At 45.7% G+C, this 21,393-nt stretch overlaps 1 protein-coding gene across 1 annotated transcript in view; it reads right to left on the bottom strand.

Annotated features, from left to right (window-relative positions):
• Nucleotides 1-1,388: 1,388 nt before the first annotated feature.
• The window catches only part of PAIP1 (poly(A) binding protein interacting protein 1), a 44,974-nt gene continuing 24,969 nt past the window's right edge, over nt 1,389-21,393 (bottom strand). Inside the window, exons 5-11 of the mRNA XM_069748693.1 lie at nt 11,759-11,870; nt 6,946-7,071; nt 6,118-6,224; nt 4,638-4,755; nt 3,727-3,781; nt 3,561-3,648; nt 1,389-2,069 (exon numbers count right to left, since the gene is read on the bottom strand). Of these exons, the coding sequence (XP_069604794.1) occupies nt 1,973-2,069; nt 3,561-3,648; nt 3,727-3,781; nt 4,638-4,755; nt 6,118-6,224; nt 6,946-7,071; nt 11,759-11,870 (703 nt within the window). The 3' untranslated portion in view covers nt 1,389-1,972. The remainder of the gene's footprint in view (nt 2,070-3,560; nt 3,649-3,726; nt 3,782-4,637; nt 4,756-6,117; nt 6,225-6,945; nt 7,072-11,758; nt 11,871-21,393) is intronic.

Raw genomic sequence — 21,393 nt, 5'->3', positions numbered from 1 at the left:
CGGACTTCTCTGTATAAGGCGGATTCTATGACCATGGGGTATTACAGGTTTAGAAAAAAAAAAAACCTCTGACTATTGAAGCTTTTTAGTTTTCTGTGTCGCTATTCTCAGCCGTCAAACTGTAGGAACCATTATTGTTTACATTCAATGGATCCGTCCTGGGAAGTGATGGACAGACAGGTGTACAGCTCAGCCCTGGACTCTCTGATACCTGTACCATAATGGCACCCACATGCTCATCACACGGCCAGGAGAGAATTTCCATCACACGACGGATAAGCTTTACCTGCTGATATGTGAAGCCCCTTTACTAGGGGTTGTCCGGTGAAAACAAGTTATTGCCTATGCACAGGATAGCAGACACCTTATTGAACGGATGGGGCGGCAGTGACCCTACTGGACCACCGCACGGCCATATTGTGTCCATTATAACTTTAGCCTCAAAAGTCATCTCACCGTCAGTGCAAAGATTAGGGCTTATACTCCGTGCCCATCCTGTTTCAGTCATTTCTAAAGGACCGGTCAGCCCCCCTGACAATGACAGCTAGGCGAAACCAGTTGGAAATTGATACCGTCCAATTGCTGACCCGCCAATACATATACACTAAACAGCCATGTGAGGAGCGGCAACAGGTCCCCAAACACTTTACAAATCAGCAGAGACTACGGACACCTCTGAACACATTCTTCTTTGCACAGCATGCACCATATAAACCAGTTACAATTGGTTTACATTAAACATTCTCTATCACTTGGCCCATATTACAACACGTCGCCAGCTGCTTATGGCTGTTCTCTGCTCGTTCCTTGCACCGGAAAGCAAATTTCATAAATAAAAAGTCCAATGAATTAAGATTCGAGCTTAGATTGAAGTCCAGGAGAGGGAAAAGCACCGGCTGTAGACTGATCCTTCTGATGGAACGCGCACAGAACAGCATCGAGCGGCTTGCGCTGTATTGTAACGCATGCAGTTAGCAGAGCACAACATTTATAATCCAAATGTTTCCTTTATAAAAGTGCACGCAACAGATCGAACTAGGTCCATAGGTCCTAGGTCTACGTACTGACTGTAAAGGGCATGTGGCTTGCTTAAAAATGTTAAAACCCTGGAAATGGCGCTCTCCTGAGAGTATGGGGGGGAGGGGAAGAGACCTTCATGCCCTAATTCCAATAGTAATCACTGGAGGTAAGGTAAGTACATTTCTGCCTGCCTGGACCTGTATATTCAGTAATGATGGACGTGTGAAATCATTTAGACACAATTTCCCTTTCATCGATCCCCGAGCCCCACACACAACCCTGTCCCCTTCCACCATCTCTTGGCTGTATGCCTCCTTTCACAACACAGAGCACGAGTGTATGAACATCCTGAACATACAGGGGGGGAATTATGGTAAAAATAAATTGCCTTTTATTTGTAAAGGTTCTAGGTCAAGTACAGAAAAACATAGCTGAAAACTTTCCGGAAATGGCTGAGCGAGGCTCACGGTCGGGCGTTTGTGGAGGAATACTGACTGGTCTTGTTATAAGCCATGCATATTACCTGGTCGGATGAGCGGCCTAGTTCTCCAGGTTAGCCGTAATGAAAGAAATGCAACTGTAGAACGGGCCGATCGATTTAGGAGAAGGTTTCATCACAATGTGCCATTGGATTTAAGCTTTTTCTCTCTTTTTTTTTTTTTTTTTTTTAAATGCAGTCCAAAAAAAACCCAAAAATAATAATAATAACCACACTGTTCTTTTAACGGAACAGAAATGAAACTATAGTATATTTACACAAATGTCGATATAACTTACAGGGTATCAGCGTGTTACACTTTTTGGCATTCACTTAAACAAAAAAGGTTTGCATAAATTTCTAGGTCTGAGAGAATCTTGAATGTAATTAATTTTGGTGCAAGAAAGATACGTCTGCCCCGTGTGCTGAACGGCGTACTGCACTTGCCATAGTGGGATTACTATGTCCATGGATTCACTGCGCTCTCTTGTGTTCTGACTCCAAGCAGAACTTCTCGTACGCTTCTTGCATTTCTGGGTCCATTTCGTCATCGCCTAAATCATCAAGGAACCTGAACGGGGGAAAAAGACAAGAGGTGTAATAATAAAGCAAAGCATGGTGGAGGACTCTGCTACCACCTCCTGGACAAACTGGCTTACTGCAGGTGCAATCTAATACAGGGGCGACATTGGCGGCTCTTGAAAGCCCAAACTCTGTACTTCAACGAAATTGTGGAACAAGGCAAAATCTATTGAATTGGTGCTTATAATTTGCAAACAGCTGTGGGGTATGCTCTGGGAAAGCCTGGACGCCTCCTGAAAGCATATCCACCATAGTGCCTGGGTGCTGATATAGCTTTTTTTTTCTTCATTTAAATTCCACTTGTTGGGAAAAAAAAAAAAACAGTCCAGTGAAATTATTTTTACCATCTTGCACCCCTTCCCCTTCCCTGTTTGGCAAGTCTCTTATATACTGGGTATACTTAAAGGGGTATTTCCATATCTAAGATCCTTTCCCAATATGTAGTATGTGCAAAAATAATATTAGCAAATAACTCCAATTAGAAATGTAGTATAGTTCTTCTGATAAACTATGTTGCTTACCCCATATTCAGGGCATTGCCGGAGTTTACATATCCAATCACTAACAACTGTCACTATGTGAGTGGTCGTAACCATGGATAACTAAGCTACTGCAATGCCCTGCACATGGGGTAAGCAACAGAGCAAATCAGAAGAACTATACTACATTTCTAATTGGAAGTATTTGCTAATATTATTACACCTACTACATACTCGGATACAATCTTGGAACTGGGAATACCCATTAATTCCATGCAAGTAAGCCTCTTTCTTCACTTCAGTCTCCATCCTGATATTCAGGTGTCATGATGCATCCGCATAGCATCACAAGGGCAGCTGTCACTAGTATGCTATCTGCCTGTTGAGGTAACACTGTGACAAATCTCAATATTCTCCTAAATAGTAAACTAGCAGCAAAAAGGCTGAACGGTCATCTGCAATAGAAAGCGGAGTGAAAGGAGCTGAATAACCATCATCAGCACTTGTGATAGAAGTTTCTGTTCCGCCTGGTGAGAACCTCAGTGTTACAGTCCATACATCTGCATCATAAGGAGGCAATTCTGGTTCCTTAGACTGTGACTCTCCTCCTCCTCCCTCAGGCCTGTAATTCCCAAGGGTCAGCATGAGAGCAAGTAACTGAACTGAAGTTTTATTCAGCTCTGCAGCCATTATTAAATTGTGTGTCTAGTTCAAGGTGAACAATTTGGTGACCGGTCCTTGTAAAGTGAAGGTGTATGTCAGGGGATGCTCCCAACGTGCACCGGGGAGGAAAGGAACGGTTATTGAACAGTCTTCGAAAGACATCCTCCTGCTTTATAGCATCGCAGGGAAGCTGGTCGGCTGAGCACCTGACCCTTATTTGTCATTCACAGATGGTAATAAATATAATGGTCAGTGAATAGACGGGAATATCCAGTACCGAGACTAAAACCTCATTACAAAACACTGGAGAAGATGGAAGGTAAGAAAACAGAACGTACGCATCTCCAGAAGCGGACAAATCGGTCACAGGTTCTTCACAGAAAAAGTCTTCTCTGTCCAGCATCTCCTGGTACTTTTCTTGATACTCTAAAGACAAGAGTAAATGCCTGACGTAAGACTCCGCACATAAGGGAAGGACACATTCCATCCCTTCTCCTAAATTACCTGGGTCTGCGGCAGTGAAGGGAATCCCCTCAGATGTGTAAAAGGTGGGCTCATTCTGGAAATGGGCAGGAAACAAAAGTTAAAGTGACAAACACTAAAACAATCATCAATGATTCTTAAAAGGGGTTTCCACAGCTGGACAACCCTTTCCTAATCACTCCAGTGCCCAGCAGAAAATAAAAACAGTTGATACGTTCCCTCCCGTAGCGGCTCTGCTCTCGGAGTAGGACAGGACAGTATAAACTGCAGCTAATCAGCAGCTGCTGACTGGCTGCAGCGGTCACAAGACATAAGGTCAGGTGACCACCGGTGGACCCAGCGCTATTGTCGCAGTAATGGCACCGCTCTCTATGGAAAGTATCAACAGGGTCTCCTAAAGTTACCAAAACCTTTCAGCTAGGGGTGCTTGCACCAAAGTGGATATCTGACTTCCTGGATTTCTTTACTGCATAGAGGACGAACTTTTTAATACCATTTTTTTTGTTATATAACCAAAATGACAATATAATTGCCAGGACATCAGCCATGCTGCCATTTCTTCTCACTATAATGTGTCTGGTTGTAAGAAAACTGGTTGCAGCAGGAGCCTCCCCCCACTAATATGAAGACACATCCACTGGCTAAGACCCAGCTGCCACGAAATAAAAAAAAACAAACAATTACAAGTAAATTAACTTATGTTGTCATTCAAAGCACGGAATTTCAAGTATAGGCAACCTTGGAAACAAAGTCGTCATATCAAACCTCATGTGCACAAAACATCCATTTGTAGGGTGCTAGTCGTACGCGCTTATAAAGTAAGCAACAAGTCATCAATGCACAACAGACCATCCAGGCCGCTACAGATCAGGTGTGATCATTGGTCAGTAGGAACAGATCGAAGAGAAAGGGCTTCACTGGAGGATGCTTACCATGAAGTAATTGGGGTCATTTTCAGGAGTCGCTTCCTTGAAAGTCCAAGTTGAATGAACTCGGCCCCAATTACTAGATCGAAGTTCTACTAACTTCAGCAGCATCTGTCTTACGTCCCTGAAAGAAGACACATGCAATTTAGGAAAACACACAAACACATAATTGGTCTGGGAAAGAACATGTTCTGCCATGGTAAACGGGAGCCATGACCAAGAGGAATGGTATAAACGACATATGGGATGTAAGGGCCTCGGCGCAGAGCCTAGAACGGTATGAAATTTCACTAGTGTCCAGTTGGCCAAGGACATTTTGCAACTTTTCCTAGACCTTCTACTCCACTTCACATGCCCCAGGGAATGCAGTGTTCACCCTTTCAACCCTGTACAGAGATTGGTCTTTGCTGAAAAGTTCCCTGGGTTGTGTCCACAGAGTAGCTACTGGCCAGTGGAGCAAGATTGCAGGAGTGTTTAATTAGCCAGATCAAACCAGCAGAGACGGGGTCAAACACAGAATCGGTAAACCGAGACAAATTATAGTTAAAGTCAGTAGGCAATGGAACAATGGAAAGGTTGGTGAATCTAGGGTCAATTATAGGAATTATCCAACTAGTTAGTAATTCACAAATTCCATTAATTCCATTACACATGTAAAAAGAAACAAAAGTGAGGTACTTGGTTAACTTTTTTTATTTTTTATCAGAAAATGTATAAACCATCCACAAGCGACAAGGTGACCTCATGGATGGACCCTAAATCTTTTAGTTATCCCCCTATGTGCCTAACCAGGCCTCACATGGGGAAGGAGAAAGGTTATACCTACAGCTAAGCTGGATTCTGCCAGGGAAAGAGGCGTGCAAATGGGTGAATGGCCTAAAGAGTGGCCAATTACAGGAATCGGTCCAACGCTGGATTCACGCATGGCCGAGTACAGAAAACAATGTGGGGGCTGAGTCCGGGTCTTCAAAGGCATGTATGAAGCTGTGAAGTTTGGGCGCGGAGACCCCTGGATATTCCGTACGTGTATACTATATATTTTGCACATGTACACTTTGTAGAATAAACATACCCTGCTTTAACCTGTTTTATGGCTTCAGGAAACCCCTGTCCCCGGGCTGTAGTTTGTTTTACTTACCCTCCCCGGTTCCAGAGCCGTCTCCAGCTCCTGATTGTAATTGTCTGCAGCGCTGATATCACATTGACAGCTCAGTGGCTCTGCCCAAATTGGTGACAAAAGCTGCTCGGAACCTCTGAGTGCACTGATCGGCTGCAGCGCTGGTGACGTGATACCAGTACAGCAAACACTAACCTAAAGGGAGTAGCGGTGGAGAAGCAGCGCTTGACCTGGGGAGGGCAAGTAAAGTAAGTTTTTTTATTGTTTTTTGTTTTTTTAAACAAACAGCAACCGGCGGAAAAAGACTTCTGATAATGGAAAACCCCTTTGAGCTTGAAACAAGCCAATACTGTAACGGTAATTTCTAACCTGCTACGGTCTGAATCCAGAACCACATTCTTCATTCTCTGGATCACTTCATCCATGTAATATTGCCCCTTCTCTTTCCAGGCATCTTCTAGAACAGATCCAGTCAACTGCAAAAGAAAAACCCGCACACTGAAGATTCCCTGAGAAGGTGAGGACGAAGAGCGAGCACCCAACGACTACAGGGGCGCTCACATCCCACTGCCTGGCAAAATGAGCAATTGTAAGTACACAGCCCTGTATAATATGAGGAGTACAATCTATTAAGAGGAGAACAATTTTGATGGGAGGAGGAGGAGTTCTCCTTTCAGGAGTGCATTGCCCCTCTGCCTCCCAGTTACTTGCTGGCAGGGATGTGGTGTGCTCCTGAAGAATTAGTGTTCATGCCGGTGTCATGGCTGAGCTGCTGGCCCGATCTGCCCCCTCTCCAATGCTGCAAGTAGCCGCTTTGCCTCCGCAGCGTCTGAACACACACTTCTTGCCTAAGAATCCGGTCAAAGCAGAAGTGGACGATAACTGAGGCAATGAGCTGTTAGCTACGACATGAAAAATCTTTCTACTTTTTGATATCGGAGAGGATTTTAAATGAAAAAAAAGTACATTGCAAAGTGTCTTCTTTGCAATTCTAATCATTGACAATCTCTGTAATAGACAAGCCTCATGGAGCGCTGCTGGTGCGCTGCTCAAAATCTAAACCTTTGGTGCCTGTGCAGACTCGCCCCGTACCCCAGGACTAGCTCTGTGACAGCCGGCAGGCCCGTTCTTGTGCCCTCGGGACCCACTGACTGCACATATACATTATTGGCCTTGTAGTGTCCGGCTCAGATTTACCTTCAGTAGTTTTACAGCACAGATGAGATTATCATCTACAGGATTGGAAAATAAAGCATCCAGCAACTCCTTCAGGCCAGTCTGAAGGATCTCCGCTCTGTTCACCTGGCCCTTGCTACCTTTTATCTAGTAGAAGAATAAGAAGAAAACATTACACCTCAGTACTTGGAAAATCCTAAATTAGAAGCTCAAGAGGTTTTTCCATTTTTTACAGCTAAGCAAATAATCAGCGCTATATGATTCAGGAGATTTAGTATTAAAAACCTGAGTAAAATAAAATGAAATATCATGTAGTAAGTAAATAAATAGTAGTAGTGCAAGGGAATAACATAGGGGAATAAGTTAACATAAACCGCAAAATCCATCCCACCACGACAAGGTGTACCCAGTGGGGATGGTACCTAACTAGTTCACCTGTGTCAGCAAACAGGATAATAGATCAGGCCACAGCAGGACCTGGGTCCGGACTTATCAGACACGTGCTCGGGGAAAGTAAAATAACAAAATAACTCAAAAATGGGAGCCATGCTGCTGTTTGCTCAAAGTACAAAGAACGAAACCAAAACTAATAGAGCCGGACCATATGCTGGTACAATGCATAGGTGTGTATTCACACTGCGGCCATTTAACAAACAAAATAAAAAATATAAACAAAATGAACATATGCTGAGTAGTAAGTAAATAAAAAAAATAGTAAATCTTACAAGTACGGTATATAACACAGGGCACTACTAAAGGCGGGTACTGCCCTCATTGGGTACACCTTGTCGTGGTGGGATCTTACATTTCTGAATAATATGTGCAGCTGTAGTCACAGGAACATCAAGCTGCTTGGAGATGGTCTTATAACTTTTACCTTTAACATGTTTGTCTATAATTTTCTTTCTAATCTCCTGAGACAACTCTTTCCTTCGCTTCCTCTGGTCCATGTTGGGTGTGATACACACCATGTCACCAAACAGCACAGTGAGTATCTGTAGCCCTATATACAGGCCACTCACTGATTCCAAGATTGTAGACACCTGTGATGCTAATTAGTGGACACACCGCGATTTATCAAGTCCCTTTTGTCACATTATTTTCAGAGGTGACATCATTTCTGTCCAGGACTATTTCATGAGTTTTATTTTTATTTTTTTTATTTTGTGGAAGCATGGTTGAAAAGCAATGTCTGACTATCATTTGTTCATTTACAGAGATCATTTCTGTGACCACTGTGGGTTTTTCTGTCATTACAAAAGGAATACCAACAATTCTGACCATGTGTGTATACACACACACATACAATGTTACAGACAATGCAATATGTATTACACAATGAATGTAGCATATCATATAAATGAGTCAGAGCATAGGTGTGTACATACATACATACAATATATATATATATATATATATATATATATATATATATATATATATATATATATATATATATATATATATATATATATATATATATATATATATATATATATATATATATACATATATATATATATATACAGTGCCTACAAGTAGTATTCAACCCCCTGCAGATTTAGCAGGTTTACACATTTGGAATTAACTTGGCATTGTGACATTTGGACTGTAGATCAGCCTGGAAGTGTGAAATGCACTGCAGCAAAAAAGAATGTTATTTCTTTGTTTATTTTTTTTTGCAGTGCATTTCACACTTCCAGGCTGATCTACAGTCCAAATGTCACAATGCCAAGTTAATTAATGCCAAGTTAATTCCAAATGTGTAAACCTGCTAAATCTGCAGGGGGTTGAATACTACTTGTAGGCACTGTGTATATATATATATATATATATATATATATATATATATATATATATATATATATATATATATATATATATATATATATATATATATATATATATATACACATACATACATACATACACACACACACTAGATGGTAGCCAGATTCTAAACGGATCGGGTATTCTAGAATATGTATGCGTAGTGTATAGCACAGCCCACGCAGTACACTGCCCAGCCCACGCAGTACACAGCACTGTATATTGCGCAGCCCACGTTCTATACTGCGCAGCCCACGTTCTATACTGCGCAGCCCACGTTCTATACTGCGCAGCCCACGTTCTATACAGCGCAGCCCACGTTCTATACAGCGCAGCCCACGTTCTATACTGCGCAGCCCACGTTCTATACTGCGCAGCCCACGTTCTATACTGCGCAGCCCACGTTCTATACTGCGCAGTCCACGCTGTATATTGCGCAGCCCACGTTGTATATTGCGCAGCCCACGTTGTATATTGCGCAGCCCACGTTGTATATTGCGCAGCCCACGTTGTATATTGCGCAGCCCACGTTGTATATTGCGCAGCCCACGTTGTATATTGCGCAGCCCACGTTGTATACTGCGCAGCCCACGCTGTATACTGCGCAGCCCACGCTGTATACTGCGCAGCCCACGCTGTATATTGCGCAGCCCACGCAGTCTATAACAATGTGGGCACCATATTCCTGTTAAAAAAAAAAGAATTAAAATAAAAAATAGTTATATACTCACCCTCCGTTGGCCCCCGGATCAAAGCGGTTACCGACGCTTCTCGCGCGCTCCGGTCTGAAGAGTGCATTGCAGTCTCGCGAGATGACATAGCGGTCTCGCGAGACCGCACGTCATCATCTCGCGAGACCGCAATACATGGAGCGGTCACCGGGGAGTCGCGAGGAGCGGGAAAGGCCAGTTCCTGATCCGGGGGGCCACCGGAGGGCGAGTATATAACTTTTTTATTTTTTTTAATTATTTTTAACATTAGATCTTTTTACTATTCATGCTGCATAGGCAGCATGAATAGTAAAAAGTTGGTCACACAGGGTTAATAGCAGCGTTAAGCGAGTGCGTTACACCACGGTCAACGCTGTCATTAACCCTGTGTGAGCGCTGACCGGAGGGGAGTACGCGGGCATCGGGCACTGACTTCGGGGAGGAAGGAGCGGCCATTAATTCCATGAATTAACACATGTGGAATTATATACTTAACAAAAAGTGTGAAACAACTGAAAATATGTCTTATATTCTAGGTTCTTCAAAGTAGCCAGCTTTTGCTTTGATGACTGCTTTGCACACTCTTGGCATTCTCTTGATGAGCTTCAAGAGGTAGTCACCGGAAATGGTTTTCACTTCACAGGTGTGCCCTGTCTGGTTTAATAAGTGAGATTTCTTGCCTTATAAATGGGGTTGGGACCATTGTTGTGTTGAGCAGAAGTCTGGTGGCTACACAGCTGATAGTTCTACTGAACAGATTGTTAGAATTTGTACTAGCAAGAAAAAAGCAGCTAAGTAAAGAAAAACGAGTGGCCATCATTACTTTAAGAAAAGAAGGCCAGTCAGTCCGAAAAATTGGGGAAACTTTGAAATTGTCCCCAAGTGCAGTGGCAAAAACCATCAAGCGCTACAAAGAAACTGGCTCACATGAGGACCGCCCCAGGAAAGGAACACCAAGAGTCACCTCTGCTTCTGAGGATACGTTTATCCGAGTCACCAGCCTCAGAAATCGCAGGTTAACAGCAGCTCAGATTAGAGACCAGGTCAATGCCACACAGAGTTCTAGCAGCAGACACATCTCTACAACAACTGTTAAGAGGAGACTTTGTGCAGCAGGCCTTCATGGTAAAATATCTGCTAGGAAACCACTGCCAAGGACAGGCAACAAGCAGAAGAGACTTGTTTGGGCTAAAGAACACAAGGAATGGACATTAGACCAGTGGAAATCTGTGCTTTGGTCTTATGAGTCCAAATTTGAGATCTTTGGTTCCAACCACCGTGTCTTTGTGAGACGCAGAAAAGGTGAACGGATGGACTCTACATGCCTGGTTCCCACCGTGAAGCATGGAGGAGGAATGCATACTATTCCATCCGGTTTGCGTTTAGTTGGCACATCTTTTATTTTTCAACAGGACAATGACCCCAAACACACCTCCAGGCTGTGTAAGGGCTATTTGACCAAGAAGGAGAGTGATGGGCTGCTACGCCAGATGACCTGGCCTCCACAGTCACCAGACCTGAACCCAATCGAGATGGTTTGGGGTGAGCTGGACCGCAGAGTGAAGGCAAAAGGGCCAACAAGTGCTAAGCATCTCTGGGAACTCCTTCAAGATTGTTGGAAGACCATTCCCGGTGACTACCTCTTGAAGCAAATCAAGAGAATGCCAAGAGTGTGAAAAGCATTCATCAAAGCAAAAGGTGGCTACTTTGAAGAACCTAGAATGTAAGACATAATATCAGTTGTTTCACACTTTTTGTTAAGTATATAATGCCACATGTGTTAATTCATAGTTTTGATGCCTTCAGTGGGAATGTACAATTTTCAGTCATGAAAATACAGAAAAATCTTTAAAAGAAAAGGTGTGTCCCAATTTTTGGTCTGTACTGTACATACTATGTTACATACAATGCAGCATATATATATTACACATTGAATGTAGCATAGTATATAAATGAGTCAGATTATATGTGTGTGATATATTTTTTATTAAAGATATATTTCATACTACACAGTATATGTAACATAATATATTTGCATATTACAATCGGTCATTGTTTTAATATCCAATCACCTGAATCATAGAATACTGATTATTTGCTTATTTGCAAAAAGATTTAAAAAAAAGTGTCTGTGTGTACATACTAATGTTTTAGTATTTTATTTCTTTTCACCGATAAGCAAATAATCTGCTCTACATTATATCTATATATTGCAGCAAATGCATTTTCTGCCATGATCTGTAGGATTTGCTGCACGATGTTCTTAATGATATGGTCTCCAATTGCAGTCTTACCTCCAGGTTGAGATAAAGTTCACCCAAGAACAACACGAAGGCATGGAAGCGCTTTCTTGAGGCTTCATTTCCTTTTGCTGCCTGATTTCTTTTTTCAAATTCCGTTTGACACCTGGAAATCGAGATAAAATTCCGTAAAAGCAGGAAAGCTAAGTATCAGGTGCGAGCGTTACGTCGTGAGGAGTGATCAGTGCTCACCCGGCCCGCAGCTGATACATTGAAAATAATCAATTTAACAAATTCTGGCTTGGAGAAGGCAATATAGCTGAAGTATTTGTATTTTCCATGTCTCTGTGTTCCAGACGCTCATGTGTAAAGCGCACCCATATAGTAAGGCCAACGTTGGCTCACAAGGCCCAGAAATCACATATTACATAGTGGACTCTGTATAATGTACTTTAAATATGGTTGTCCCTTTTTTTCTGTACTGTTGGGGTATTTAGGACACTGACGATAAAATGAAGGTGTTGTCACTGGCTGGAGTGGGATACATGTGCTATGGTCAAGACATCCGTTGTTTGGCAGAACATAGGCCGTGACTGCAGACTATACAAGCGGGCGATACCAAAAGCTCTGGGCCAAACAAAAGTTGAGAGACAGTGGGTATAACCTGGTACAGGGGCAGTGGAACTACCGATCCTTGTGGACTGAAGGCATTAAAAGGGGGGGTTACAAAATAACAAGATCGACACACACACACATATATATATAGCTAAAGTGCGGCTGAAAAAATGCTGGCATACACATTGGAGCATAACTGCTCTCCTGTATCCGTGCGCCCCTTCTTGCAATTTTCGCAGTTGTGCATGTAGGTTATGCATCATTGTCCACCGTTGCCACTTGCCTGAGATTTGCAAATTTCTTCTAATAAAGTCGTTATGCTTTTATTTGCTAACAGACTTACTGATTGTTCTTGGTATTTTGTACTGTCATGGATCCCTTCTCCGTGGTGTAACTAATTCCTCACGTGCCCGCTCTCAGCCTGGGACTTAGGATGTCCCTGCAAGGTTTAATCTATCTCCTCACTCTCAGTCCAGCATTCAACCTCTGTCCTATGCTGTAATGGGAGCATAGATCACACACCGACCCAGGCCACACACCCGCTCATACACGCTGCCACTACTTATCGAACACACGGGCGATGAGTGCCGGAAATATTAATTAGAATATTGTCTAGCACTCATAAGGCTCACACGCCTTAGGCTATTCTTTTGGAACATTCAAGGTTCAACTTGTTAAAGTTTTATACTTTAATACAAAAAGGTTCAGTGCTTACTGTAAGAAAAGGTATAAAAATATGATAAAAAGACATACAACTTATGCAAAACAGTATAAAAATAAACAGGAGAAAACTTGCAGAAATCATCTAACTGGTAGTTTGCTTTCTGCTCCCTGAGGGGGGGTGAATGGAGTTGGTGGAACACATCAGCGTCTCAGGCTGCCCTCACATGTGAACATGTTTTTAGGTATTCAGGTCTAATTTATAGCTTTGGTCTGGAGGTCAGGTTTCTAGAACAGCCCCTCAGGTTAATATCTTAATTGCTTGTTTTTTGATTGGACCACGGCTGCGCCCCCAATGAATATATCATTTTCTCTTGAGATCCTTTGTGTAAAAGTTCTCACAGAGATACTATCAGGCCGTAATTAACATCTCTCTTCCAAGAGCTAGGAGGTGTCAAATGTTAGGGTACCGTCACACTGAAACGACGCTGCAGCGATACGACAACGATGTCGATCGCTGCAGCGTCGCTGTGTGGTCGCTGGAGAGCTGTCACACAGACAGCTCTCCAGCGACCAACGATCCCGAAGTCCCCTGGTAACCAGGGTAAACATCGGGTTACTAAGTGCAGGGCCGCGCTTAGTAACCCGATGTTTACCCTGGTTACCAGCGTAAACGTAAAAAAAACAAACATTACATACTTACATTCCGTGTCTGTCCTCCGGCGCTGTGCTTTCCTCTGCACTGTCAGCGCCGTTCAGCCGTAAAGCAGAGCGGTGACGTCACCGTTGTGCTTTCTGGCTGGCCGGCGCTGACACAGGATGCAGGAGGAGTGCAGAGAAGCACAGCGCCGGGGACAGACAGCTGAAGGTAAGTATGTAATGTTTGTTTTTTTTATGTTTACGCTGGTAACCAGGGTAAACATCGGGTTACTAAGCGTGGCCCTGCGCTTAGTAACCCGATGTTTACCCTGGTTACCAGTGAAGACATCGCTGAATCGGCGTCACACACGCCGATCCAGCGATGTCAGCGGGAGATCAAGCGACGAAAGAAAGTTTCAGACGATCTGCTACGACGTACGATTCTCAGCGGGGTCCCTGATCGCAGTAGCGCATCAGACACAGCGAGATCGTAACGATATCGCTGGAACGTCACGAATCGTGCCGTCCTAGTGATCAAAGTGCCACTGTGTGACGGTACCCTTACTTTCTTCTTGGCTTCCAGCAGGACCCCCTGGTGAGATTGAAGACAGAAGTCTACTTACTTTCTTCTTGGCTTCCAGCAGGACCCCCTGGTGAGATCGAAGACAGAAGTCTACTTGTCTCAGGAAAACAGGGATTTTTGTGTACTCACCGTAAAAACCTTTTCTCCGAGCCAATTATCAGGGGACACAGGACCATGGGTGTTACTGCTGCTGCCACTAGGAGGACACTAAGTGATATATAAAGAATAGCTCCTCCCCTGCAGTATACACCCTCCTGCTGGCTCCAAGTGAACCAGTTTGGTAACAAAGCAGTAGGAGCTTAACATTTAACCAGGATGAACTATGTCAAAACCAAGCCATCACAGAAAACCAAAGCCGGTAAGCTAACAGCGTGGGTGCTGTGTCCCCCAATGATTGGCTCGGAGAAAAGGATTTTACGGTGAGTACACAAAAATCCCTGTTTCTCCTACGCCTCATTGGGGGACACAGGACCATGGGACGTCCTAAAGCAGTCCCTGGGTGGGGAACAATCAACTGTAATTGCTCCTGGTACCCACAAATTACAGATGCAGCACAGCCGCCTGCCGACGATTGCATCTGCTGAGGCCTGAGAATGAATATGGTAATGTTTTGTAAACATATGCAGACTGGACCAGGTCACAGCTCTGCAAACTTGTGGTGCCGAAGCTTGGTGCCGGATGGCCTAAGATGCACCCACTGACCGAGTGGAATAAGCCTTAATCCCTGCTGGGACAGGATGATCTCGGATTCGTTCAGCTATTCATGAGTCCTACCGAGTCAATTTGGCTATTGTCGCCTTGGAAGCAGGAAACCCCTTCCTTGGCCATTCCGGGAGCATAAACAGGAAATCTGACCTGCGGAAGGACGCCGTCTTGAGACGTATCTCTTGAGAGCTCTCACTAAATCCAGTGCGTGGAGGGCCTTCTCAATGCGATGTACTGGTGCCGGACAGAGAGACAGTAAGACAATCTCCTGATTGAGATGAAAGGATGAGACAACTTTTGGCAAAAAGGACGGGGATGTTCTCAAAACCACCTTATCCTGATTAAAAATCAGGAACGGAACTTCACAAGACAAAGCCGCCAGCTCTGAGACTCGTCTAATGGACGTGACCGCAACCAGAAAGGCAACCTTCCATGAAAGAAAGACAGGGAACCCTCCTGTAGAGGTTCGAAAGGAGCTTCTTGCAAGACTGAGGACCAGATTAAGGTCACATGGTTCCAAAGGCATCTTATGGGGCAGCACCCTATGGGAGACTCCCTGAATTAACGTCTTCACTTGTAATCTGTTGGCAATCCTGCGTTGGAACCGAACGGACAGGGCTGAAATCTGCCCCTTGAGAGAACTAAGGGCGAGACCCAAGTCCAAACCAGTTTGTAAAAATTCGAGGATGGAAGGAATGGAAAATAAATTCAAGAGGAGAACATCCCCAGTCCTTGCACCAGGAAAAGAAGGTTTTCCAAGTGCGATGATAAATGCGCATAGACGTAGGCTTTCTAGCGCTGATCATGGTAGAGAGGGCTTCCGGAGAGAAACCTGCCTAGGATAGAACACAGGACTCAACGGCCATGCCGTCAAACACAGGGCCTCGGATTTCTGGTAGTAAATGGGGCCCTGTGATAGCAGGTCTGCGTGATTCAGTAATCGCCAACATCGGCGACTAGTTGAACTAGTTCCGCGTACCACGCCCGGCGCGGCCAATCTGGCGCAATCAGGATTACAGGTACTCCCTCCGCTCTGATCTTGATGACTCTCGGCAGTAAGGCCAGGTTCACATTGCTTTAACAGCAGCCCGTTCAGCACATGCGTTAACGGGCTGCTGTTAACGCACGTGCCGATAGAGCATCTGCTAGCTCTATCTGCGCTAGCGTGATGACACATCTGTGCTAGCAGTGACGGACCTGGAAACGCTGCAGCCCGCGTCCCAGGGTCCGTCACGCTAGCGATGCGTCCGACATTGGACTAAATGGCGGTGTTAACGGACTACATTACACCGCGTTATGACGTGGTGTAACGTAGTCCGTCTAACGGACGCCAAAAATGTAATGTGAACCCAGACTAAGGGGGGCGGGGGAAATATGTACGGAAGCCAAAAATGATGCCACGGGAGTACGAGTGCATCTACTCCGATGGCTGCTGGATCGTGGGACCGAGCTATGAAGTCGGGAACCTTGGAATTTAGCCGTGAGGCCATCAGATACACGTCCGGAGTTCCCCAACGACAGCAAATCTGGTGGAAGATCTCCGGATGGAGAGACCACTCCCCGGAGTCGAGGCCTTGACGACTGAGGAAATCTGCCTCCCAATTTTCCACTCCCGGGATGTAAACCGCAGAAATCATTGAGCGGTTTTTCTCGGCCCAACAGAGAATGTAGTCTACCTCGTTCATGGCTGCCATGCTGCGGGTTCCCCCTTGTCGGTTGATGTATGCCACTGCAGTGGCATTGTCGGACTGAATCCCGATGGGACGACCCGCCAGGAAGGGATGGAATTGGAGAAGAGCTAACCTGATTGCCCAAATTTCTAAGATGTTGATCGGAAGGCGTGATTCCTGAAGTGACCAGCGGCCCTGAGCAGTGTGATGTAAGAACACCGCTCCCCAGCCTAAAAGACTGGCATCTGTTGTCACAACTAGCCAATGTACTGGAAGAAAAGACTTCCCTTGATTCAGGGAGGACTTTAATGTCCACCACCTGAGAGACTGTCTGACTCGCTGGGGAAGGAAGAACCGACGGTCGAGGGAGAACGGGTTCCTGTCCCAAACAGCCAGGAGGGCATGCTGTAAGGGATGGAGGTGTAATTGGGCAAATTGAACCGCCTCCAAGGCTGCTACCATTCTACCGAGCACTCTCATACTGAAGCGCAGAGAGTGAGTGCGAGGTTGAGAGAGCTTCTGAGCCTCCCGTTGTAAGGCTGAGATCTTTTCCGGGGGAAGAAGCACCAACCCCTGGGACGAGTCCAGCATCATTCCTAGAAAAGGAAATTCGCTGAGCCGGTACTGGGGAAGATTTTTTTAAGTTCATCTTCCAACCCAGGCGAGAAAGAGAATCTATTGTGATGTTCACGGCCTCCTTGCAGGCGCGGAAAGAGGGGCCTTTGATGAGGATATCGTCTAGATACGGTAGCACCACCACGCCTCGGGTGTGAAGGATGGCCACGGCGGCCGCCATGACCTTGGTAAATACCCAGGGAGCGGTGGCTAGGCCGTAAGGCAAAGCAACGAATTAGAAGTGCTGTTCCTGAACTGCGAAGCGAAGGAACCTCTGGTGAGAAGGGAAAATTGGAATGTGGAGGTACGCGTCCTGGATGTCTATAGACGCCAGGAACTCGCCTTTTTCCATGGAGGCGATGACAGAACGAAGCGATTCCATTCAGAACCGTCGTACCCTGATGAACTTGTTCACCAGTTTTAGGTTTAGTATGGGCCGTACTGTACCGTCCTTCTTTGGAACAATGAACAGGTTTGAATAAAAACCTTGAAACCGTTCGCTTTGAGGAAGCGGGATAATAACCCCGTCTTCTTTTAGAGAGCTTATGGCTTCAAAAAACTCTGGTGCCTTTGCCCTGGGAGGAGAAGACAGTAAAAAAAGGTGGAAGAGAGAAGAATTCTATCTTGTTTCTGGAGGACACTAGGTCGCAGACCCATTCGTCGTGAACGACCGAGAGCCAGGCGTCGGTGAAGGAAAGCAGGCGGCCGCCTACTTTGAGGGTGTCCTCCGGATACCACCGGGAGTCATTGTGTGGGAGATCTCCCGGTCTGGACCCCCTGGATCCTGACTGCCTATGCCTGCCTCTCCATGAAGGGGAAGGTTTGTAAGAGGACCTCTACCCCTAAGTTGTGCCCAGCCGGGTCCGGAAGATGTGGAAGTAGAGGACCAATTTGAGTTGGAACAAAAAAAAAAACACAAAAAAAAACAAAAAAAAAACACGGGACCGAGCCCGCTGTTGCTGGTTCCAAAAGGGCCGAAAGAGTTTCTGTTGTGGGAGAAATTTACTCTTCCCTCCAGTGGCGTCGAAAATTAATTGATCGAGTTTTTCGCCAAAAAGGCGACCGCTCTAATATGGTAAGGAAGTCAATGACTTTTTGGAAGCAGAATCCGCACCCCAGTCCCTGAGCCATAAGGACCTCCGAAGGCGTTTGCTGCTGCTTGAGAAGCGCTGTAAGTGGCATCCAGAGACGCAGTCACTAGAAAATCCCCAGCTCTGGCTGAGTAGCAAGGTCTGCTACCTCTGGGGGAAGATTGGTATCCAGAACAGCTGAAGACAAGACCTCAGCTTAATGGGTCATAGCCTGAGCCACCTACGTAGAGGCAAAAGATGGAAAGAGTGCGGCTGCTGAGGCTTCAAAAGCTGAATGAGCCATATTGTCGATCTGACGATCGGTGGGATCTTTAACCCCTTCATGACCTTGGGATTCTCCGTTTTTCCTTGTTTGTTTTTCGCTCCCCTCCTTCCCAGAGCCATAACTTTTTTATTTTTCCATCAATTTGGCCATGTGAGAGCTTATTCTTTGCGGGACGAGTTGTACTTTTGAACGACATCATTGGTTTTACCATGTCGTGTACTAGAAAACAGGAAAAAAATTCCAAGTGCGGTGAAATTGCAAAAAAAGTGCAATCCCACACTTGTTTTTTGCTTGGCTTTTTTGCTAGGTTCACTAAATGCTAAAACTGACCTGCCAATATGATTCTCCAGGTCATTACGAGTTCATAGACACCTAACATGACTAGGTTATTTTTTATCTAAGTGGTGAAAAAAAATTCCAAACTTTGCTAAAAAACAAAAAAAAAAAAAATGTGCCATTTTCCGATACTCGTAGCGTCTCCATTTTCGCCCGTTATTGCATTTTAATTCAATGTCGCGGTGACCAAAAAAACGTAACTGGCGTTTCAAATTTTTTCTCGCTACGCCGTTTAGCGATCAGGTTAATGCTTTTTTTTTATTGATAGATCGGGCGATTCTGAACATGGCGATACCAAATATGTGTAGGTTCGATTTTTTATTGATTTATTTTGAATGGGGCGAAAGGGGGGTGATTTAAACTTTTTTTTTTTTTTTTTTTTTCACATTTTTTTTTAACATTTGCCATGCTTCAATAGTCTCCATGGGAGGCTAGAAGCAGGCACAACGCGATCGCCTCTGCTACATAGCAGCGATCTGATGTTCGCTGCTATGTATCAGAAATGCAGGTGTGCTGTGAGCGCTGACCACAGGGTGGCGCTCACAGCTACTGGCGATCAGTTACCATAGAGGTCTCAAGGACCTCTATGGTTACTATTCAGAAGCATTGCCGACCTCCGATCATGTGACGGGGGTCGGCGATGCGATCATTTCCGGCCGCCCGGCCGGAAGCGGTAGTTAAATGCCGCTGTCTGCGTTTGACAGCGGCATTTAACTAGTTAATAGGCGCGGGCAGATCGCGATTCTGCCCGCACCTATTACGGGCACATGTCAGCTGTTCAAAACAGCTGACATGTCCCGGCTTCGATGCGGGCTCACCGCTGGAGCCCGCATCAAAGCGGGGCTTCTGACCTCGGACGTACTATCCCATCCGAGGTCAGAAAGGGGTTAATCGAGGCGCCCTCTGAAGAGGATAAAATAGATTTAGTAGCTAGGCGCGATACTGGAGGATCTACCAGAGGAGACTGTGACCAATCTTTTCTTAGATCAGGAGCAAAGGGATATTTTGACTCCATGGGCTTTTGCCCTGTGAAGCGTTTATCTGGACGGATCCTATGAGATTCAACGATTTCCTTAAAATGGAGAGAAATGGAGCTCTCAGAACCCGATTCCCGGTGATTGACTGGGGACAAGGCAGGAGTCCTTTACCTGGAAGAGCGAGAGCTCCTTGGTAATGTACGACCCCTAGTGTACAAGGGGTTCTGATCATCGGAAGCGTTATACGTAAAGGTGCCCTGGTTAGAGGAAGGGTCTCGGAACGAGTCTAACGCTTTGGCGAGGGATGCCATAGACCGGGTAAGGGAGGTAGCCCACTCAGGGGGACTAGGCTCACTGGGTTCGGTATCAATAACAGATGGTCCCTGAGCAGTCACCGATTCACAAACTGAGCATAACGCAGTATTTTGACCCTGGGGAAGAGATACCTTACAAGCGGTACAAGCAGCAAAAATCACAGTGTGGGTTTTCCCAGACTTTTTGTTAGGCTTTGATTGAGACATAGTGTAGCCTTGAGGAGAGTACTTACTAGCAGGGGAAGGGTTAAGCTATGCTTCTGCAGCTTGCCCAGGTCCTGTGTCTTGAGTCCCCGGGGGAGGTCTGCAATGTGTCCACAGAAATCACTAATCCCTGAAGCAGTGATTGAAAACGCTGGAGCAGCGCTGCAGCATCAGCCCTGTGGGTGTCCAACGATGGCCGCCGAGATCAGAAACAGAAGGCGCTTCTCGCAGAACAAGAAGCGCCAAAGAGAGTGGGCGGCGGTAACCGCCGGTGGGCGGAGCCAACGTTCCGGCCTGGACGAGAGATAAGCCGGGAGCTAAATTTTAAGCTTGCGGTTGCGGCCTGCAGCGCCGAGGCCGATATTTGTGCGGACCGACATGACCCACTCACCCGGGCTTTAAGGTATATGCGGACCTCCCTTATTCCAGGCACCAGGACCTCCCAGTGCCTCGACCCCGCAGGTGTACTCACGGTAGATGCGGTGGGCTGGTGCTCAATCCACCATCGCCATAGTCAGGAAGGGGGCGGAGAGCTTCTGCCGTCTTCTATCATCCGCTATAACAGTGGTGATGCAGTGGGGGGGGGCTGCACGGACGCCATAAACATCATTTCCGGCTATGCACCTGGCTCCAGGAGAGGTAGATGGAGGGCTCCCCCATGTGGTCGCCTGCTATGGAGGGGGGAGATCGGAACGCAAAGGAACCGTCGCCCGTAAGGTGAGCTCAGGGCTGGCATCCAACGGTGCATGCAAAGGTACGGGGAGGGACGCTTCGCGTTCTCGCCTGTTGATGGTACGGGGGATATTGGAACTTAGAAAGGAATCATCGCCCCCATTCGCTCCGTTAAGGGAAAAAAAAGAAAAATAAAAATGGTGGGGTCTGAAAGCAGACCCAAGTGCCTCCTACAGACACTAAGCAAGAACTGGTTCACTTGGAGCCAGCAGGAGGGTGTATACTGCAGGGGAGGAGATATTCTTTCTGTATTACTTAGTGTCCTCCGAGTGGCAGCAGCATA

The sequence above is a fragment of the Ranitomeya imitator genome, chromosome 1, assembly GCF_032444005.1.
Source record: "Ranitomeya imitator isolate aRanImi1 chromosome 1, aRanImi1.pri, whole genome shotgun sequence".
In the NCBI taxonomy this organism is placed as follows: Eukaryota; Metazoa; Chordata; class Amphibia; order Anura; family Dendrobatidae; genus Ranitomeya; species Ranitomeya imitator.
Note: the sequence above shows the minus strand (reverse complement) of the source record. Positions and strands in the feature narration are given on the sequence as shown.